The 24,066-nt window shown below is 37.9% G+C and overlaps 1 protein-coding gene across 1 annotated transcript; it reads left to right on the top strand.

The window, feature by feature from the left end:
• Window positions 1–704: 704 nt before the first annotated feature.
• Window positions 705–6,036, top strand: LOC104225746 (inositol-3-phosphate synthase-like). Its single transcript, XM_009777610.2, has 10 exons — window positions 705–984; window positions 1,392–1,460; window positions 1,636–1,771; window positions 2,576–2,823; window positions 2,925–3,151; window positions 3,584–3,699; window positions 3,944–4,120; window positions 4,214–4,402; window positions 4,637–4,699; window positions 5,751–6,036. The coding sequence occupies exons 1-10, from the start codon at window positions 797–799 to the stop codon at window positions 5,868–5,870; spliced, it is 1,533 nt and encodes a 510-aa protein (XP_009775912.1). The 5' UTR covers window positions 705–796; the 3' UTR covers window positions 5,871–6,036.
• The last annotated feature ends 18,030 nt before the right edge of the window (window positions 6,037–24,066 follow it).

Consider the following 24,066-nt stretch of genomic DNA (forward strand, 5'->3'; position numbering starts at 1 on the left):
TTTACATATAATTACGAGTTTAAGTTCTATGGACAGACAGTCGGAAACCTAGAATTAAATTGTAAATAACCTGCTATATAATGTTAAATTACACTAATAGTATATAAAATTTATTACCCTATCAGTGTATATTACTTTATCGTAATAAAACAATTAAAGGGACTTACAGTATGTCTCCTTAGCGAAAGTGAATCTACAGCAACCCGACTCGAATTACTATTCGACAAGAATCCTCACGTAATGGATGGACTCCCTGTTTTTACAACCTAATTATCCCTATGTTTGGATGCAGAGAACAAATCCTAGCCGTTCTCTCGTCGAACAAGTGAATCTCCTATCACCCATAGTGATATTTATACAGACTGAACTTATAATATAGATCTAATGGGACAACTAATTATTAATTAATTAGCACCCCTTACGAGTGTGTGAGGCCCAAAATGCTAATTTTTACCAAAAATTACCTTATAAATAATCTGATTTTCAAATATTTTTTACACCATGAGTGTGTAAAACTTAAATTAAAAAAATAAAATAATAAAAGGGTAGAAGGATTTAGCTTTTTCAAATATTTTGCATGGCTAAGCTTCACTTTATGCCTTGTAACCACTTAACATGTACTATTATATAGTGGGACTCCACTAACAAAATGCCACGTGTATTTTCTCTTTGTCTATATATACTCTTCCCTGGCAGCAACATCTGAGTGCAAATAGGATTCTAAACATTTGTTCTCTGTTCTTGTTTTCTTAATTGAAAAATTTCTTAGATTTGTTCTGATAAGGTGTTTGACAAAATGTTTATTGAGAATTTTAAGGTTGAAAGCCCAAATGTGAAATACACAGAAAATGAGATTCGCTCTGTGTATGATTATCAAACCACAGAGCTTGTTCATGAAGAGAAAAATGGTTCTTATCAATGGACTGTCAAGCCAAAATGTGTCAAATATGAGTTCAAAACTGATACCAATGTTCCCAAATTAGGGTACGTTTCTAATTGTTTTTCAGCCTTTTTTCCAATACATAGAATAAAAGATTTGACGGATTAGTCGAGATGCGTACCTGACCTGAGATGCGTACGACACCACCCCATTAAAGGGAAAAAGGACCGGCCGGTGCACAAAGTATCCCGCTTTCAGATAGGGTCCGGGAAAGGGCCGCACCCAAAGGATTTATGTAGCCTACCATGATGATTAGTTGATTTCTCGGCTCAAACTTGTGACCTGTAAATTATACGGATACAACTTAACCGTTATTCCAAGCTCCCTTCCCACACCACCTCATTAAGAAAAAAAAAGGACCCATGATTTGAAAACTAAAAATTGGGTAAATTTTTTAGTGTTTGTTGTTTCATGTTAACATTAATGTGTTTATCTTTTTTTTTTCTTATAGGGTTATGCTTGTTGGATGGGGAGGAAACAATGGTTCAACTTTGACAGGAGGTATTATTGCTAATAAAGAGTGAGTTTCTTTCTAATTTCATGTCTCTTTGTCATTGTTATATTATCAAATTTCATTTGTTGATTTTATAATATAGGTTAGTTTGAAGTAAGATTTAAGAATAGTTTTTAAGCAATCGTTTTTGGATCCTAAATAATATGAATTTTGGTTTTTGGTTTGGCGGGAATTTTTGTAGAGGAATTTCATGGGCAACAAAAGAGAAGGTGCAACAAGCCAATTACTTTGGGTCTCTTACTCAGGCATCAACAATTAGAGTTGGATCTTTCAATGGAGAAGAGATCTATGCCCCTTTCAAGAGCCTCCTTCCCATGGTACTCACCCTGCTCTCCGTGAATATTAATAGGATTTACTTATATGCACTGACAACTTAATGAACTTTTTACACTATCAATGCAATTTAACATGTTATAGAAGGTTACTCGTCTTATTTTGCAGTTAAATTCCGCTCGTTATGTGCAGCTACCTGCACGGGCGGATGCACTGTATAAGATACGGGTTCATCTGAAACCATCCGTTTTGGCTCAAACCCTGTATATGTGTTAAAAATCCTACTAAATAAGTTTATGTGGCTTTATGAATATTAATAGGATTTAACTTATATGCACTGACAACTTAATAAACTTTTTACACTATATATCAATGCAATTTAACATATTATAGAAGGTCACTCGTCTTATGTTTAGTTAAATTCTGGTTACTATGTGCAGTTACCTGCACCGGTGGATGCAGTGTATAAGATACGGGTTTATTTGAACCCAATAGTTTTGGCTCAAACCCTGTATATGTGTTAATTTAATATCTATCTTATAGAAGGATATTTGTCTTAGTTTTCAGGCTAAATTCCACTTATTATGTATAGTTACCTGCAGGGGTGGATGCAGCGTATAAGATACTGGTTTAGTAGTTTTGACTAAAACCATATATGTGTGTTAAAAATCCTACTAAATGAGTGTGATTAATAGATTCCAAACTCAATAAATCAAATAGATTGTGATAGAATTTCGAATTCGAACTCATAAAGTTCAAATTCTGGATCCACCTCTGTATACCTATAATTACCGTTTAAATGATGAAGTTAGATTCAGAATAATATATTTGATCTGATGATGAAATAGGTTAATCCAGATGATGTAGTATTTGGAGGATGGGACATTAGCAACATGAATTTGGCAGATGCTATGGTCAGGGCTAAGGTTTTCGACATTGATCTGCAAAACCAGCTGAGGCCATACATGGAATCAATGGTCCCCCTTCCCGGTATCTATGACCCTGACTTCATTGCTGCTAACCAAGAATCACGCGCCAACAACGTGATCAAAGGAACCAAGAAAGAACAAGTTGATCAAATTGTTAAAGATATTAGGTAAAAGTAGTATAATCTTGATTAATTTCTTTGGTCCTAAACAGAGTTGTCCCTTTTCTGCCAAGTTCGAGTGTAAATAACATGTTTGTGTGGTAATTTAGGGAGTTCAAGGAGAAGAATAAGGTAGACAAGATTGTGGTGCTGTGGACAGCCAACACTGAAAGATACAGCAATGTGATTGTAGGACTTAATGACACAATGGAAAACCTTTTGGCTGCTGTGGATAGAGATGAAGCTGAAATATCTCCTTCTACATTGTATGCTATTGCTTGTGTTCTTGAAAATGTGCCTTTTATCAATGGAAGTCCACAGAACACTTTTGTCCCAGGTCAGGAATCTCGATTACATACACATAACGAGTTTAATCAGTTTAATATTTGACATGTGGACCATCGTCTCACATGATATTAACTTAATTTTTCAAGGGGGAGAGTTCATTTAGGTAGCTTGCTACCTGGGCGCCCATGTGTTGCACTATTAGACGGGCCTGGCGAACCCTTAAAAAAAACATATACATAACGCGTTATTAAAACTGTATAATATTGCTTTGGAAAACCACCTTTCTTTTCGTCTCTCTTAAGCTGAGGGTCTATCCGAAACAGCCTCTCTACCTTCAAGGTAGGGGTAAGGCCTGCGTACCCATATCCTACTTGTGGGATTACACTGAATTTGTTGTTGTTGTTGCTTTAGAAAACCAGTTGTATTTTAGCTTCTATAGTAAGTAATTTTTTTTGCTGGATACTATATTACTATTTCTCAGGTCTAATTGATTTGGCCATAAAGAGGAACACTTTGATTGGTGGTGATGACTTTAAGAGTGGTCAAACCAAGATGAAGTCAGTGCTGGTTGATTTCCTAGTTGGAGCCGGTATTAAGGTATGGCTTTTGCTGTTAATTTCAGAGATTTGAAATGTCGAATCACTTTATACACATGAATACATACATAATTTTGAAGCTATTGAGCGATGATATAGTATTGTTGGCGTGGATGAATTTAAATGGAGAATGTGAGGATTCATATAACAGACCCCAACTTGTTTGGAATAGAGGTGTAGTAGTAGTATAGTAGAAGCAATAACATACTCGTGCTAAAACTCGTGGTTTTTTTTTTATATTACAGCCAACATCAATTGTGAGCTACAATCACCTGGGTAACAATGATGGAATGAATCTTTCCGCCCCTCAAACTTTCCGGTCTAAGGAGATCTCGAAGAGCAATGTTGTCGATGACATGGTTTCCAGCAACGCCATTCTCTATGAAGCTGGCGAGCATCCTGACCATGTTGTTGTGATCAAGGTAATAATATAACGCGAGAAAGCTATATTTAATGTACACAAACATGCATTTTAAATTTCTCAAAAACTAATGTTTGGTTTCGGATTCAATCAGTATGTCCCCTATGTTGGAGATAGTAAGAGAGCAATGGATGAGTACACATCAGAGATTTTCATGGGTGGAAAGAACACAATAGTTTTGCACAACACTTGTGAGGATTCTCTTTTGGCAGCTCCAATTATATTAGACTTGGTCCTTCTCGCCGAACTCAGCACTCGCATTCAGCTCAAAGCTGAAGGAGAGGTCAGTTACTTTTTCACTAAATTCACGTGTGAAGGGGAGCCTTGGCGTAACTGTTAAAGTTGCTACCATGTGACCGGGAGGTCATGTGCTCGAGCCGTGAAAATAGGAAATGCAGGGTAAGGCTGCATACAATAGACCCTTGTAGTCCGGTCTTTCCTCGAACCCTTAGTGCACCGGGCTGCCCCTTACACTTACAATGTTGTGTAATTCTGATGATAAGTGACTGTTTTTCAGGGGAAGTTCCATTCTTTCCATCCTGTGGCTACTATACTCAGCTACCTCACAAAGGCTCCTCTGGTAAAGTTTCTATAAGGATTATTATTCTTCAGTTCAAACTTCAAACAAATTCAAACAGTAAACAATATGCAATTATCAGTGCTAGTGAAAAAGTAGCAAGAGTGAAAAATTGATAGATAATTGGGTCAGAGCATGTGCTAGGTCTGTAGCTGATATGACATTGTTGGATTCTTTCATCTTATTAAATGAATGACCAGAACTATCTGTGGTCCACAAGATAAACATAGAAATGTGGCACAAACGAGCAGTTATTCATATTTTCATATGCACATAGACTAAAGGACAATATTGGACAGCGATGCGCTTAAATGGATCAACTAAGTTGCTCGGACTCTTCACTTTCAGTGCCGCACCTGTGTCGATACGACGTGGGTGTGGATATGGGTGTGGGGTCCTTACCAGATCTGGTCAACTGACTTTGGGTACTTTGACCAAAATCGATTAAGAAATTCAGGATATGTACAATGAATTTTGAAATCCAAACAAAAGTTAGGGTAAAATTAAAGAATACTTAATACCTTGTATATAGAAATTTTTATGTCAGTCTTATTCCTTTTATCTCCTTTTTGGATTCTCCTCTTGATCAGTATTCTTTTCTTCTTAGAATACCTTGTAAGTATTCATATAATGTCTCATAATTTAGATATATCTTTATAACTCTATTTTTAGATACTTGAATTATGTTTAACCGAATTTCCGCACCCATATTCGTACCTGGATCCATACCCCCGAATCTTAAAATTTAGATCATATGAAAGATCCAACCTCTAGATCTGCACCCGTATCAGACACCTACACCCGAGTCCGAGCAACTTAGTGGAGCAACATAGACATTCAGAATTCATATAGCCGACTCCAACTTGCTTATTGAGGTGTAGTTATTCTTGTGCATAAACTAAAAGATATGCAGAAGTCGCAACAAACTAAAAAGGGACTTCACATGTATCACAAATGTGTCGTTTCAGCTCTAATTTTCATATTTTTTTCGCTTGTAATCCGTTGATTTTTGGTAATAGTTTTTCCTTAACTGTTGTTGTGAATTGGAAAACAGGTACCACCAGGTACACCAGTGGTGAATGCCCTGTCAAAGCAGAGGGCAATGCTTGAGAATATACTGAGAGCTTGTGTTGGTTTGGCACCAGAGAACAACATGATTTTGGAATACAAATGAAAATGCAGATGAAGGAAATTAATAGAAGAGAATGGACTCAAGATTAGTTGCATGTGCTGAAGATCATTTTCTCTTCTTTTTCCTTTTCTATTTTCTCATCAATATATAATTAAGCAAAGTGTGCCAATTTTCGTTTTAGTAAATCTACTTTGCCTTTTCTTTTGTACGAGTTAGATTTTATGCACTGACGTTATAGAAAATGATTAAACAATCACCTTACTTATAAGGTAATTACGAGCAACTCTTTTTATGATAAAAGCCTTAATTTTAACCTGCTAAAAGTGACAACTAGCATGTCATCACATAACAAATTAACGATGTAAAACATCTTCACACTATTAGTGTATATAATAAATAAATCTATTAAACAATATAAAATGAACGCAGAAGTTATTTTTAAAGTTTGAAATACACAATCTGGATTAAATTGAGAAAAGTGAGGGTTATCCGAGGGTTTCTTTCTACTAGGAAAAACAAAGAAGTATATCATTGTAGTAGGTAACGTTTGCTTTAGAATTGAAAATGGATTTGATATATCAATAGAATTTAAGAAATGATCAAAATAGAAATGATTTTCGAATTTGATTTTAAAAACATTCATTTCTTTATTATTATTATTATTATTATTATTATTATTATTATTATTATTATTATTATTATTATTATTGTACTATTATAATCGCTAATCAGGACTAAAATCATCAATACTTCATTAAAGGAAGTATACCAATAAGTTATTTTCTCAAGTACTCATATCTCATCCCTTTCTTTTAGCAAATCTAACTAGAACAAATATTTCTCCTATTTTTATGGCTTATTTTTTTTTTAATTATAGGAAAATAGATGTTTCCAAAAGGCCAGAAAAACCTAAACGTCAAGCACCAACTAATAGAAGTGATTGCATTGGGCTGTGGAAGTGCAACTTGAACATGAACTCTGTGACAAGTCCAGTTTGTACAAAAGCCTGTTTGCCAAGCCTATTCATTACGGTGTTTATAAGGGAAAAGTTCAGTATTATCTGATTGACAACTACTGATAAAAAATTAGTCATAATTTTAAAATTAATTAATTGTAGCCATTTTCATCCGAAAATAAAACGTGAACAAACATACCCTTAGATAAATCCAAAAAAAATTCAACATATGGTGGAGTTCGATTTTTTTCATGTGCAATTCCAGCATAACGTGTTAGAATTCCAACACAATATGCTAGAGTTAAATACACATGAATTTCATAATCCAACATATTATGCTGGACTTTTTTCCTGTTTCAGCTAAGGGTACTTTTGTCCAGATTTTATCTTCAGTTAATTTGCAAATACTTACTATTTTTCAATTATCATTCCAAAAACAGGCAAGCCCACGCTATATTGATGAAAAATTAGGTGGGATGGTCAGTTTTGGGATCGCCGATGAATATTTAGCCACTATTTGAAATGTAATTGATAAATAATCATATTTTAAGGCGGACATAAATTTGAACAAAAATACCTCCAATTAAAACCCAAAAAAGATCCTGCAATAACTACTAGAATTTGAACATTTATCATGTGATAATCCGATAGGTCATCTAGAATTTTAAATCTTAATACTGTGTTTCAAAGCCTTCAATAGCTTCTTTAATCCTTCCTCGGTTTGCACGCATAGTCCGGGTATTTTTTTGGAAGGTTTTTATGTTAAAAATTGATAAAATCTAAAATTATGCCTTAAAAATTCATTTGAGTTGACTTCGGTCAATGTTTTGAGCAAACAGATCCGGATCCATGTATGGACGGTCTTGATGGGTCCGTATCGTGATTTAGGACCTAGGTGTATACCCAGAATCGAATTTGGAGGTCTCTAGCTCGAGTTATCGTTTTTTGGCGGAAGTTTAAAGGTTTAATGAATTTAAATGTTTGACCAATGTTTGACCTTGTTGATATCGGATTCATATTTTGGTTCCGGAACTCGGTATAGGTCCATTACTATATTTATGACTTGTCTACCAAATTTGGTGAGAAACGGAGTTGGTTTGACGTAATTCGGACGTTCGATGTTAAAAGAGAAATTCTAAAGTTTCATTGAAAATTTCATTTGATTTGGTGTCTGATTCGTAGTTCTATGTATTATTTTGGTATTTTTATCGCGCGAACGAGTTTGTATAATATTTTTGGACTTGTGTGCATGATTAGTTTGGAGCCCCGAGGGCTCGAGTGAGTTTCAGATAGGCTATGGATGTTTTGAACTTCAAAATTTGTTGGTTTTAAACTTCTGCTGGTTTCTGGTGTTTCCTTCTTCACGATTGCGAAGGCACTCCCACGCCGCGAAGAGTGAACTGGGCTAGGGTGGAATTTTCCTCTATGCGAACACGAGGAAGAGGACGCAAATGCGAACGTGAAGCAGCAGTAGGATCACCCTTCGCGAACGCGTTCAGCTCTAGCGAACGTGATGAGTAAGGATGGCAGGGGGAGGGGGAGGGGGCAGACCATTGCGAACACGTAGGCCAATTGGGCCACTGCCTTTCGTAGAGGTGGACATCGGTCGGTTCGGTTCGGTTTTGTAGAATTTCGGTTCGGTTTTCAGTTTAATAACCAAAACCGAACCATAATAACTTAGGTTCGGTTTATTCATTTTCGGTTCGAATTATCGGTTCAATTTTTCGGTTTCAAGCCATGGCAAAAATAGTACGAAACAACAAAAATAGATTACTTGTTACAGAAAAAGACAAAAGATTCATTTATCAAAGTTAAAGAGCCTACAGATGCCTATTCTGCAGGTTGACTTTTTGTCACATATCTATCATTATATATGATCACACCCAACTATGCCTTACAAAAGGACAATACGGACGTTGCAAATATAACCTGAGTATTTATGCCTAGAGCCAAATCCACAGAGAATTAACCTATCAATTACTTTCGTTGGACTTACTTAATTCTTTAGAATCAACTTCCCCAAACGTTGTGAATAACAGTTGATGGTATATTTAATAACTAAGATTGACAGTCAATAAACAGTTGTAAACTAAATATGCTTAAGTTGTGAACAATAATGAGAAGGTTCTAAGGTAGTGATTTCCTCCATTGATGGAATCCCTTCTGTTTATGTTTCATATATATTTACTAACACATCTCTATCAACCATGAACACTCAAATTATCGTGAATCTCTCCCGAGTAATCACGATAATTTACTAGACGCACTCTCCCGAGATACGCTAGCTGGCTTTGTTTATTATAGTTCACTTTAGATTGCACCCAAGACTTCGTTATGGAATTGCCTGACTAACTCATCCCAGGTTGTTATAAAATTTATGGGAAGTGAGTTTAGCCAAGTCTGAGCAGCTCCCGTCACTGAGAATGGAAACTATAACAGCTTGATTGTTTCAGGAGTTACGTTGGGCTGCCTTTGGGTTTTGCAGATAGAGAGGAAGTTCTTCAAGTGCTGCTGAGGATCTTCGACTTGCGACCCCAAAAATAGTACCTTGTTCTGCAAAAAGTGCATCATGTTATTCGTAATTTGGAATGACTCAGCCTGTATCTGCGGAACTACAATGGCTGTGGACAGATTTTCAGTTGTGGGTTGTGCCCAGTCATAGAGAGCAGCCTCTGGCACTATTGGTACCGCTGGGTTTTCCTCGTGATCCCCCATGACTGTTTCGAATTGTGCAGTTGTTGGTTGTTGTTTGTTTTTCCGATTAGACCGATTCAAGGTCTTGAAAACTTTCTCGGGATCTGATAATGCTTCAAATACTTCACCAGATCTCGATGAGTTTCTAGGCATGCATCTGTGCAACCAAGTCAACAAACATTAAAATTTCAATGTAAAAATTGGGTATAGAGAAAAAATGACTACAATAAGAATTTTTGTACTTCTTTCAATTGTAATTGATAACACCGTTAATTCCCCGACAACGGCGCCAAAATTTGATCACGCCCAACTATGCCTTACAAAAGGACAATGCAGCCGTTGCAAAAATAACCTGAGTATTTATGCCCAGAGTCGAATCCACAGAGAATTAACCTATCAATTACTTTCGTTGGACTTACTAAATTCTTTAGAATCAACTTCCCCAAACGTTGTGAATAACAGTTGATGGTATATTTAATAACTAAGATTGAAAGTCAATAAACAGTTGTAAACTAAATATGCTTAAGTTGTGAACAATAATGAGAAGGTTCTAAGGTAGTGATTTCCCCTATTGATGGAATCCCTTATGTTTATGTTTCATATAGATTTACCAACACATCTCTATCAACCATGAACACTCAAATTATCGTGAATCTCTCCCAAGTAATCACGATAATTTACTAGACGCACTCTCCCGAGATACCCTAGCTGGCTTTGTTTATTACAATTTACTTTAGATTGCACCCAAGACTTCGTTATCCCTAATCCCGCCTTTAAGCCCGCAGTTATAGATCCCTCTTATACTTTGGGAGTGATGTTGTTCAACAATTACCTACATATGCACTCTCTCCGAGTTATGCATACTAAATAGGTACAACTAATTGAGGATCCTGTCAATTAACTATAACAAACACGTAGTTGAACAAATAGAGATTAAACTGGCAAACTATATTAACATAATCAAGAAATTTATCCTTCAATAGGTTCCATCAAAACCCTAGACAAAGGATTTAGCTACTCATGACAATGGGTAAATAAACTATGAAAATATTCATGATCAAAATTGCAAGAAAAATAAAAAGAAGAAGAAAATATGATGTTTTGGGTGATCTCTCACACTTGTTTTTCTTGCCAAAGTACTTTCTAAAACATTGCATGCCTCCCTTGGACGAGTTCTATTGTTTAATATAGGCTTTGGGGCTAAAAATACCGTATTTTGCACTTCAGTCCCTCAATTTTCCGCTTCCTGCCGCGGTCCTACCGCGGTTACGCCAGAACTGCGGCCAACTAGCCTCTCAGAATCCGCAACAGCCTTCTGCCGCGGTTCGATCGCGGTTACGCCGGGACCGCGACAGTCCATCTCCAGTTCTGGTTTTGCTGCCTTCGCGTGGTGCACTTAGCGGATATTGTAAGACTGGCCTCTTTTTCTCCGTAATTGATCCCAAAAGTACTCCATAGACTTCTTTTATTGTATATAGCCTGCAAAGCATGAAAAACACTAATCAGAGCATTTTGTTATTACTTTTTACCATAAAAACTATATAAGAAGGTGGTTCTTTAGGGCCTAATTATAGTCCAATTCACCTATTATCAATATACTCCTGTTACATAATGATATATACACATTATATAGAAGCCACCAATACTAGATCTCACACTATAGACTTGATTTTTCTTCTATAGCATTCACTCGTCTTCTGACCAAAACATCTGCTTTAGTTTAACAGACTCATCTAATTATTTCTGTGCATAAAATATTTGTAACACCTATAATAACATAATGTATGTGGGATGTTATTATACTTTTTTAGGCTGGCTATTATGGCTTCAGAAAGATTGTTGATTCTGCAGCCACAGAGTTTGTCTTTGAGGATAGATCATGGCATGATGTTGTACTATAGTAGGTAAGAAAAACAGATCATCGCTTTCTTTTCCTTTATTTTAGAATTGGGCTTCATTAGGTTGAGAATTAGTTTTGGGTTTTAAGGCTAAGAAAGAGTAACACGGTAAGCTACTAAGGGTGTGTTTGATAGGAAGAAAATATTTTTTGGAAAATATTTACCAATTTTTCTATGTTTGGTTGGCTTAAATGTTTTGAAAAACATTTTCCTTATGAACTCATTTTTCTCCAATTGGAGAAATTTTTTTTCCTTATCAAGAGAAGGGAAAACATTTTCCAAAACTCCTTCTCAACCTTCCCCATCCTAACTAACTCACCTCACCCCCTCTCTCCAAAAAAACTTTTTTTTTTCAAATTTTAGTTTTTCCATTACCACCCACCCTACTACCCCTTTAACCCACCCCCACCCCTCCCGCAAAAAAAATTATTTTTTTACCTTATTTTATTTTTTTGCAATTTCAAATTTTTGTTTTTTCGTTTTTCTGCACCACTCACCCCCCCCCCCCCCCCCCCAATATCCCAACCCCACCCTACCCCACCCTACTCGAACAAAAAAAAAGATTTTTTTTACTCTTTTTTGTAATTATAAAATTCTATTTTTTTCGTTTTTCTACCCCCACCTCCACCCCATCTCCCGGCCCCTGCACCCCCCCCCCCAAAAAAAAATATTTTTAATATATTTTTCAGTTTTAGTTTTTTATTTATCGGTTTAAAGGTTTAAATTTTTACAAGTTTCAAAGTTATAAGTTCGGAGGTTTATGTGTTTGGAATTTTACGGGTCTAGAAATAAAGTTTACGAGTTCGAAATTCCGCGGTTTCAAAAGTTTAGCGATTCAAAAGTTTATGAAATTTGTGCGTTTGAAAGTTTATGGATTCATATTTATTATATCTATATTATTTATGAATATTCTAGAGAAGTCATTTTCTTTAATTTGCGTGCCAAACACCGAAAAATGAATAGGATTACTACTTGTTTTTCAAGAAAATATTTACTTGGAAAACATTTTCCCTTATACCAAACACACCCTAAGAGTAAAAAAAAATTGGCAAAAAAATTCGATTTTTCGGTTGAACCGAAAATCGAACCTTTAAAACCAATCACCGAACGGAACACCAAACTTTTTAAAACTATAAGCCGCAAACCGACCGAATAAACCGAAAAACCAAAACCGAATAAACCAAAATTTTTGGTTCGACCGGTTTTTTCGGTTCGGTCGGTATTATGCCCAACCCTAGCCTTTCGCGATTACGTCAGGCCCTTCGCGAACGCGAAGAAGGCCTGACGCTAGTGGTTAAAAATAGACCAAAAACGGGATTTCTCCCATTTTTCATAAACCTTCCATTAGAGTTCGGCCTAGAGGCGATTTTGAAGAGAAAACTCAACAACAATTTGTCACACCTCCTTTTTCACCTACACCCCTATAAGGGCATAAGGGGAAGTTTTTCCAATTAAGGGACAATCGAAACGAGATTTATTATTTAATTCAGAGTCGCCACTTAGGAGATTTATGGTGTCCCAAGTCACCGGCTGAAGCCCGAATCGAGGAAAAGATTGACTCTGTATTACAGTCCGCGAACCAGAAATCCAAGTAAGGAATTCTGTTAACCCGAGAGAAAGTGTTAGGCATTCCCGAGTTCCGTGGTTCTAGCACGGTCGCTCAACTGTCATATTCGGCTTATTTATCTGATTTTAATACATGTTGAACCTATGTGCAAATTTTAACTGTTTACCGCTTTTATTATTATTATTTTGAACGAGAATTGCAACGTCGTGAAAAAACACCTCGAACCACGTCACATCAATGCACCCGTGGTTATTGACACATTTCAACTCTGTTGAGATTTAGATTTGGGTCACATAAATGTGCACCCGAGTTTAAGAAAGTAAATTATTAAAGGAGCACCTAAAACGACTAGCGTATCATTATTTTTTGGGTAGGGCCATGAAATTTTGCTAAACGGCCCATCCCGAAGTCTAAGTAATTTTACCAACACGTATAGAGGGCCCCGCAGCTTGTGTATTTTTGTTTGTTGAGGATCATCTCATTCATTATTTTTTTAAAAGGAATTTGCAACGTCGTGGAAATGCATGTCGAACCACATCACAATCAATGTACCTGTGATTAGTGACACATTTCGACTTCGTTTAGATTTGGATTTGGGTCACATAAATGTGCACCCGAGTTTAAGAGAGTAAATTTTTAACGCGCGCCGGAAGTGACTTGCGCGTTATTATCTTTTGGGGAAGGCCGTGAAATTCGCTAAATGGCATGTCCATAAGTCTAAGTATTTTAAAACAAATATTTATTGAGGGCCCTGCAATTTTGTATTTTTTTTATTCGGCAAGGCTCATCTCATTTTTATTTAAGGATATCCTAAAGCGACTATGATTTTCTATTTATTGGTCTCTAAGAATAAAGAAAAATCCTAATCAATTAGCATTAAAAGTTTGGGCTTCAAGTTCAAGTCCGGGTCCGAACAAAAGGAAACACCTTCTAGTTTGAACCCGCTACCTAACTTAAGATCCGTCGCCTGCCGTTGTAAATATTAACAAACCAGCTACCATTTCGATCCAGTTCAACTTTAGGTTTATTATATGAATTGGACTATTGGAATTAATTATGTGGAATACAAAGCCATTTTGAGCTCTTTTTACGATTTGTTGAAAAATGCATCAATGCTTAAAAACTGTCATCAAGCTAACATTAATCACTAACATTTGAGAACTAACATTATTTACATTGCTATTTAAAATGATGTTATTTACTCAAGTGAACTCGCAATTTCAGAATTAGACCTATTAAACCAACATGCTGATTTCCATAAACTATTTGAACCTGTTTTGTGACATAAACTATTTGAAACTATTTCACGACTACTGAAAAAAGAATTAAATACAGTATATTTCATAACTAGTAATCACCAACTAAGATTAATTACAATTGATATTCCATGTTTGTAGAAATAGATTCAATCAGTCCAGTTTATGCATTTCAAAGTCATTCCAATACATACTATGAAATATCAAGTGAACTACTGCTTATACATCAAATTAAACACAAAGAAACAGTTATTTTCAGAAATCCATTCCAACAACTCTTTACTTCTTTTCCTTTAAATTTGTGAGTTGTAGAACGTGTACCTGGATAACAGAAATACAAAAAGATGAAGGAGCAGTCAGCAATAGTAATAACACAGCAACGCAATGACAGAACAACCCAGTGGTAGATTAAAAAAAGGAAGGAACCAGCAGAGTGCAAGCAACACCCAATGAAAACAGTAGCCAATAACCAATAGCAAACTCAGGAAGAACCAATTGAAACCTCAGAAATCCCAACCAGCAACACCAATGAAACAGCAACAGTACTAGTTCTGATATCCAGCAGTAAAAGAAAAGGCTCACTTTTCAGTTTCTTAGCTCTCAAACACTGAACCTTTTAGGATTAAAAACCAGTCTGTTTTTTACTCTCAGATTACTGAACTTTTAAATGTTAAAAATCCAGCCTAGACTCTCTGAAAAAAAGACTGAAAGAGAACTGATTTTTTTGCCTTTCAAAAACTAGCCCATTTTCTGTCTTGAAATGACCCTATTTATAACCCAAAAACAGGTATGGGCAACATATTTTAATCAATCCTTTTTAAGCTTTTCATACCATTATGTTTTGTTCCCCACACTTGCATGCCTTGTTCCCCACTAGCAAATGTCTTGTTCTCCACTAGCAAATGTCTTGTCCCCCACTATGTATTAAACAATGCCTTATTTTAATATTATTAGTGCTTAGTGGACAGAGCACTCAAATTAATCATTTTTAAAACTGTAAATCCCAAAATACCCCTGAAATTATTGAAATTACCATTCTACCCCATCAGCTATATCCAATCCTCCTAATCAATTAACCAAACTATAGCAGCTATAACCAATCTTAATTGAGAAATCCTAACAATTGACTAATTAAACACATGAAACTAACTCCCAATCAACAATATTAGGACAATTCAACAAGGTCAGATTCATAAGAACAAACTTAACAGAACAATCAAGTATATCCAAATCACTAAACACAATCATCAATTGAACTCAAAACAGTAGGAAAGTCGTCAAAACGCATACACATATAATTTCAACGAATATGCAATAGGATACTTCATGCGAAAACTTTATCAACATGAACCCACATTAAAATGAAACCACAAATAGATCCGTGAATAGCATAGATTCGAGGTAAGAGATATGACCTTTACTACTGCACTTTCTTGCTCCGTTACGCACAGTGAAAACGAAACTCCAAAGAAAAAGCAAAAAATCCGTGAACGAGCTACGACTGACCTTTATACTAACGATCCGACGTCGAACAATGCTGAACTTCCGATGAAACACAGCTTTGTTCACAACACTGTTTCGACGCTTGACTAACAAACATGGACTCGTACGGAACCTCGACGCACTGCCTCGACATACGACTGAGCACGACCTCGGATGGCTGGTCTCGTTTGGACTAGAGGGTGGCTGGTCTCGTTTTGGACTAGAGGGTGGCTATGAAGAAGGTAAGGCGGGCTGTTTCAGGTGGCGTTGGACGTCAATGGAGAAGGTGAGCTCGCGACTGGAGGGTGGCTATGGAGAAGGTGAGGCGGGCTGTTTCAGGTGGCGTTGGACATCGATGGAGAAGGCTGGAGCTCGCGACTGGAGGGTCGTTGGGCTGTAGGTTGTCGACGGGAGGTGGTCGTGTGGCAGTAGGGTGGTCGTTGGTTCGAAGAAGAAGGAGGGAAGCCATGGATGTCGAGGGAGCTTGGAGATGGCAGTGGGGGGGGTCATTGGTTCGAAGAAGAAGAAGAAGGGCATCCACAGATGTCAAGGGAGAAGGAGGGTTCTTTGGTTCGAAGAAGAAGAAGGAGGGCAACCATGGAGGTCGTTTGGAGCTGGAGGGGTCGTTTGGAGGAGATGAAGAAGGTGAGGGGGCGGGTGGTTTAGGGTTTTTTTATTAGGGGTTTGGAAATGAAAAATAAAGTGAACAAATGGGGGGTGGTTGTTTGGGCTATGGGGCAGACCGGGTCGGGGATGGGGTATGGGATGGGTATCCGGGTTTCAATTTCAAAGGGGAAGAAAAATTGTTTGGGATGATGGACTTTAAATTGATTTGGCCCAAATATGACTTAACACTCTTTTATTTTGCCTTTCTTTTCTTAAACTAATAAAACTAAAAATTCCAAAAATCCTAAATTAACTTATAGGACTAGATTAATTTATAAAAGTACTAACTAACTTTTAATAACAATTAACACACACAATCAAATAAAATCACATAACTTGGACATGAAATGCTAAAAATGCAAAAAATACATTATTTTGTGATTTTCTTTCTCTTAAAAACAAAACATGGTTCAATTAATTCCTAAGTGCACAATTAAATCTTAAATGTGCATGCAACATATATTTTTATATTTTTAATTAATTAAAACAAACTAAACATTCACAGACAAAAATAATTATCCAAAATGTCACGCAAAGTTCTCAAAATTGTACCCAAAGGCAATTTATTTTATTTTTCGATTTCTTTGGGAGTAGTTTTTGTGAAGCAAAAATCACGTGCTCACAGCTGCCCCTCTTTGTCCGAAAACACAAAGAGTTTTCGTGCAAAGATAAAGTGAGCGGATACGAGCGATTTTTGCCTGTTAGAATACTCCGTGTGAAACATTTTTTTGAAAATATTTAACCGAACCTTTGCTTCACAGATTTCCTACATATCCCTGGCTAAAAGGGAATCAAGTTAATGTAGTTCGGGAAGTTTTGGTAGCTGGGACTACCATGGGACTGCAATGTTACTGTTGTTGCATGCTATTATTACTGCTTTCCGACCTTCTTATTACACCATTGCTAGAAAGAAAACAAAAAGCTAGACTAGACTAATGATTACATAATCTTATCTATCTTCGACTTGCTCTTGTAGTCTTCTTTCAGATTTCTGAAATGGGATTCATGCTGGGGGTATTTTTGTTGTAACCCTCCGCATTACTGACTTCTGGCTTGATCTTGAAATGTATTCCTCTGTTCTGCAGGCGGGCTCCTGACTTCAACTTGAATGTGTACTCCTTTATTCTACAGGCGGGCTCCTGACTTCAACTTGAATGTGTACTCCTTTATTCTACAGGCGGGCTCCTGACTCCAACTACAACTCAGAATGTAATACCTCCATTCTCCAGGTGGGGCTCCTGACTTCAACTTCAACATGAAATGACAACAACCTCCATTCTCCTGGCGGGCTCCTGACTTCAACTATTTCGTAAAATATAATACCTCCATTCTCTAGGCGGGCTCCTGACTTCAATAAACCTTAGAATATAACACTTCCATTCTCCAGGCGGGCTCCTGACTTCATCAACTTCAAATATAACGACCTTCGTTCTAACAGGTGGGCTCCTGACTCCTTTAACTTAAAATTAACAACCTCCGTTCTACAGGCGGGCTCCTGACTTCAACTATAATTTGAGATATAACACCTCCATTCTTCAGGCGGGATCCTGACTTCGACTACAATTTAAAGATATAAAACCTCTATTCTCCAGGCGGGCTCCTGACTGCAATAACTTCTTAAAATATAACACCTCTATTCTCCAGGCGGGCTTCTGACTTCAACAGCTTCTTAAAAATATAACACCTCTATTTTCAGGCGGGCTCCTGACTTCTTTAACTTAAAATTAACAACCTTCGTTCTATAGGCGGGCTCCTAATTTCAACTATAATTTTGAGATATAACACCTCCATTCTTCAGGCGGGATCCTGACTTCGACTGCAATTTAAAGATATAACACCTCTATTCTCCAGGCGGGCTCCTGACTGCAATAACTTCTTAAAATATAACACCTCCATTCTCCAAGGGGGCTCCTGACTTCAACAGCTTCTTAAAAATATAACACCTCTATTTTTCAGGCGGGCTCCTGACTTCTTTAACTTAAAATTAACAACCTCCATTCTACAGGCGGGCTCCTGACTTCAACTATAATTTGAGATATAACACCTCCATTATTCAGGCAGGATCCTGACTTCGACTGCAATTTAAAGATATAACACCTCTATTCTCCAGGCGGGCTCCTGACTTCAACAACTTCTTAAAAATATAATACCTCTATTTTCCAGGCGGGCTCCTGATTTCAACTACTTCTTAAAAATAGAATACCTCCATTCTCCAGGTGGGCTGCTGACTTCAACAACTTCTTAATAATATAGTACCTCCATTCTCCAGGCGGGCTCCTCACTTCGACTACTTCTTAAAAATAGAATACCTCCATTCTCCAGGCGGGCTTCTTAAAAATAGAATACCTCCATTCTCCAGGCGGGCTCCTGACTTCAACAACTTCTTAAAAATATAATACCTCCATTCTCCAGGCGGGCTCCTGACTCCTTCAACTTAAAATATGTCAACCTCCGTTCAACAGGCGGGCTCCTGACTTCTTCGACTTAAAATTATGACAACCTCCGTTTTACAAGCGGGCTCCTGACTTCAACAACAACTTTTAAAATAAACACCTCCATTCCACAGGCGGGCTCCTGACTCCTTCAACTTAAAATATGACAACCTCCGTTCTACAGGCGGGCTCCTGACTCCTTTAACTTAAAAACTATAACAACCTCCATTTTACAGGAGGGCTCTTGACTTCAACAACAACTTTTAAAATAAACACCTCCATTCTACAGGCGGGCTCCTGACTCCTTCAACTTAAAATATGACAACCTCCATTCTACAGGCGGGCTCCTGACTCCTTTAACTTAAAAATTATAACAACCTCCGTTTTACATGTGGGCTCCTAACTTCAACAACAACTTTTAAAATAAACACCTTCATTCTACAAGCGGGCTCTTGACTCCTTCAACTTAAAATATGACAACCTCCGTTCTACAGGCGGGCTCCTAACTTCTTTAACTTTAAAATATAACAACCTCCATTCTACAGGCGGGCTTCTGACTTCTTCGACTTAAAATTAACAACCTCCATTCTACAGGCGGGCTCCTGACCTCAACTATGACTCAAAACGTAATACCTCCATTCTCCAGGCGGGCTCCTGACCTCAACTACTTCTTAAAAATATAGCACCTCCATTCTCCAGGCGGGTTCTTGACTTCGATAAACAATTTAAAGATAATACCTCCATTCTCCAAGCGGGCTCCTGACTTCAACTACGACTTAAAAGATAATACCTCCATTCTCCAGGCGGGCTCCTGACTTCAACTATTTCTTAAAAATATAGCACCTCCATTCTCCAGGCGGGTTCCTGACTTCGATAAACAATTTAAAGATAATACCCCCGTTCTTCAGGCGGGCTCCTGACTTTAACAACTTCTTAAAAATATAACACCTCCATTTTTCAGGTGGGCTCCTGACTTCAACAACTTCTTAAAATTGTAACACCTCCATTTTTCAGGCGGGCTCCTGACTTTGACCACAACTCAAAAATATAACACCTCCATTCTCCAGGCGGGCTCCTGACTTCAACGAACCTCAAAATTTTAACACCTCCATTCTTCTGGCGGGCTCCTGACTCCTTTAATATGTCAACCTCCATTCTACAGGCGGGCTCCTGACTCCTTTAACTTGAATCATCTTCTTTCAGAACTGCTTCCCTCAAAACTGGTGTTTCCTTTCTCTGAAAACTGCTGGGAATAACACTGGTATTTTATTTACAAATATGTTATTTTCCTTTTTCAAAGACTACTTCCTTTAAAGCTGGTGCTTTTCTTCCACTGGAACTGCTTCCCTTAAGACTTGTTTGGCCTTCTTCCGAAGACTGTTGGGGATACCATTTTTCCCCAAAACTTGTGTTATATTGCTTCTTCCCCAAGTGGGTACCGGACTTCCAGAAAATTTCAAAATGAAAGAAAATTTCCTGCTCCAGTTTGACAATCTTTCTTGTTATCATGACGTCTTTTCATCATCTATAACATTTCCTGTCCCTGCTTCAAATCAAAGAAAATTTTTGTTAGTTTAAAACGTGGCGAATGGTCGTGCCACTCCTGCTGGGGATGGTTTTTCCCCTTTTCCCTTTCCCTGCTTTGCGTTTTATTACAAAACTTGCTGGGGATGATATTCCTGTTGGGGGTGGTTTTTTTTCCCTTCCTTCCCCGCTCTGTGTTGTCTGACCATCGCGGAACTTGGTCGATAATCTGTCGGAGTTGTTCCTGCATCTCGCAAATCTACTGGGGATCCTCTTGGAATTTGATCCATAACTTTTCAACTGTTGTTTTTCTTTTCTCTATTTTTCTCTAACTTCCCCTGGAAATTCGGTCTTCTTGGAATCTAGACCCATTCATTATTTGGTCTTGCGACAAGCTTCTTTTCGCTTTATCGCCTTATCTTTGGCTCGTCCTATCCACATTGTATTTTTGCACCATCTTGGCAACTGGTAATAAGCTCTGAAAATCCTTTTCGAAAACAAACTGCTGGGGAGATAAAGTTTTTAGACCAAGAAATGAAAAAGTGATGATTTCAAAAGATAGAAAAAGAAGAAATCTTTCTGAACAAATGCTGGGGAAAAGGAAAGAAAAGAACTTATCTGATTTATATAACCGATCCCAACGATCATGTCATGCATTCTAGATTAATCAACCCAGTCTATTTGTATCAATCAATCTTTCGGACGGCCTCATCTTGTTGGGGATAAACAGGCACTCAACTTTTTGCCAAATGTGGATCCTTCCCGCCAATCTTGTCTTGTCGCCTCATAGTGCCCTTCGAGGGGTTTTCACTACTAAGACTCTCTCATTTCTCTCAACTCTCGTCGCCTTATAGTACCTGTGAAGGTTTTCACTGATAAGACTCTCTCATTTTATTTCTCAACTTCCGTCGCCTTATGGTGCCTGTGGAGGTTTTCACCGATAAGACTCTCTCATTTTATTTTTCTCAACTTCCGTCACCTTATGGTGCCTGTGGAGGTTTCACCGATAAGACTCTCTCATTTTATTTTATTTTTCAGCTGGGGATTGGAGTGTTACCGATATGACTCTCTCTCTGCTAGGGATTCTTTCGGCCACCAATTCATTTCCAGCTTATGATCCTCTTCTCTCTTGGGGATCAGAGTGTTATTCCCGACTTCCGTTTGCATGACTTGGCACTTCTCGGATACTGATCGGGAGGTCTTTATTGGACATCAATATGGGGTTTTTTTGTGTATGGCTAAAAGAAAAAAGGGGTATCAACACGTTTAAAATAATTTTGATGGGTAAAATATTACAACTCTTGGAATCAAACTTTCTTTCCCAAAATTATAAACACAACTTCTGCCCCAATTTCTTGTTTGGGGATTTTTATTTTTTGTTACACTATGACCGAGCCGTGAGGTGCCTACATATCCTTCTTTGAGGAATCAGGTCAAACGTAGTTCCCAATTCCTTTGTTTTTCTTGTGACTTTTCTTTTGTCTTTATTATCATTATTTTTCTCTTCTCTTTTTCTTTCCTTTTCATTATTGATTCCAAAAGAGGGGTATGAAAGAATAAATAAGGCTTAAAAAGGGGAAGCAAAGGTTAAAGTGTTTGGATAGAAGAAAGAATTGCGTCCGTCATTTCATTCTCCGATAAATGCCAAGTACAAACAAACAACAATTACAATTAAAAGAAATCATACATAATATCTCTTAACTGCGTCAGAATTGATAGCCATGTCGACATATTTCCCTTCGATATCTGTTAAACATAAAGCGCCATTGGATAACACTCTGGTTACAATGAATGGCCCTTGCAAATTCGGGGCGAACTTGCCCTTTGCCTCAGCCTGATGTGGGAGGATGCGTTTCAGCACTTGCTGGCCCACTTCAAACTTCTGGGGACGCACCTTTTTGTTGTATGCTTTTGCCATTCTCTTTTGATATAACTGGCCATGACACATATCTGCCAATCTTTTTTCATCAATCAAGTTCAACTGCTTCAAACGGGTTTTGACCCACTTGTCATCATCAATCTCAGCTTCAACAACAATTCAAAGGGACGAGATTTCAACTTCCTCCGGTATTACTGCTTCAGTTCCATATACCAACAAATAAGGAGTTGCCCCTAATGAAGTACGGACAATAGTGCGATAACCCAACAATGCAAATGGTAATTTTTCATGTCATTGCCTCGAACCTTCTACCATCTTCCGAAGTATCTTCTTTATGTTTTTGTTGGCTGCCTCAACTGCTCCATTCGCCTTAGGACGATATGGGGTGGAATTGCAGTGTGTAATCTTAAACTGTTGATATACTTCTTTCATCAAACCGCTGTTAAGATTAGCACCATTATCCGTGATGAGCACTTTTGGGATCCCAAATCTACAGATAATATGGGAATGAACAAAATCTACCACTACCTTCTTGGTTACCGACTTAAAAGTTTTAGCTTCAACCCACTTAGTGAAATAATCGATGGTCACCAGAATGGACCTATGACCGTTGGTAGCTGCTGGCTCAATAGGTCCAATGACATCCATGCCCCAGGCAACAAATGGCCATGGGGATGATATTGTATGCAATTCTGTCGGCGGAGAATGAATCAGATCTCTGTGTATCTGACACTGATGGCATTTCCGTACGAAACTGATACAATCACGCTCCATAGTGAGCCAATAGTACCCTGCTCAAAGAATCTTCTTCGCCAATACATATCCGCTCATATGTGGCCCACAAACTCCAGCATGTACCTCTGCCATAACTGTCGTGGCTTGACTAGAATCTATACATCTCAGCAATCCCAAATCCGGGGTTCTTTTGTACAACACTCCTCCACTGAGGAAAAATCCATTTTCCAGTCGCCGAATGGATCTCTTTTGATCTCCGGTGGCCTACTCCGGGTATATCCCCATCCTGAGGTATTCCTTGATATCATAGAACCATGGTTCGCCATCCAGTTCTTCCTCTAACATGTTGTAATAAGCATGCTGATCACGAACCTGGATATGCAACGGGTCAACATGAATTTTGTCTGGGTGGTGCAACATTGATGCTAAAGTGGCCAAAGCATCGGCAACCTCATTATGAACTCTTAGGATGTGTCTGAACTCCACTGATCTAAATCGCTTGCTCAGATCGTGCAAAACATTGCCGATATGGTATAAGCTACAAATCCCGTATTTTCCATTCACCCTGAATCTGATGCACCAGGAGGTTCGAGTCTCCCAAGATCAAGACGTCCTGGACATCCATGTCTGCAGCTAACCGTAAGCCCAGAATGCATGTCTCATACTCAGCCATGTTGTTGGTACAATAGAAATGTAGCTGAGCCGTAACAGGATAATGATATCCTGTTTCAGAAATAAGTATCGCTCCTATTCCAACTCCCTTCACATTTGCGGCTCCATCGAAAAAAAGCTTCCATCCTGGTTCCTTGGTCATTTCCAACTCATCTATATGCATCATTTCTTCATCAGGAAAATACGTCCTCAAGGGCTCGTATTCTTCATCAACAGGATTCTCGGCCAAGTGATCAGCCAATGCTTGGGCCTTCATGGTCGTCCTCGTCACATAGACGATGTCAAATTCTGTGAGTAATATCTTCCATTTCTCCAATCTCCCTGTGGGCATAGGCTTCAGGAAAATATACTTCAGTGGATCCAAGCGAGAAATGAGATAAGTAGTATATGATGACAGATAATGCTTCAATTTCTAGGCCACCCAAGTTAGGGCGCAACATGTCTTCTCGAGTTGAGTGTACTTAACCTCATAGCCTGT

Source organism: Nicotiana sylvestris, chromosome 5 (genome assembly GCF_000393655.2).
Source record: "Nicotiana sylvestris chromosome 5, ASM39365v2, whole genome shotgun sequence".
Classification (NCBI taxonomy): Eukaryota; Viridiplantae; Streptophyta; class Magnoliopsida; order Solanales; family Solanaceae; genus Nicotiana; species Nicotiana sylvestris.

What these genes read in the sequence shown, in the direction of transcription:
- LOC104225746 (XM_009777610.2), top strand. Translation starts at nt 797, where the DNA reads ATGTTTATTGAGAATTTTAAGGTTGAAAGCCCAAATGTGAAATACACA. An exon ending in TCAAGAGCCTCCTTCCCATG is followed by an intron (nt 1,772 to 2,575) that starts GTACTCACCCTG and finishes ATGATGAAATAG; the next exon opens with GTTAATCCAGATGATGTAGT. An exon ending in TAGTTGGAGCCGGTATTAAG is followed by an intron (nt 3,700 to 3,943) that starts GTATGGCTTTTG and finishes TTTATATTACAG; the next exon opens with CCAACATCAATTGTGAGCTA.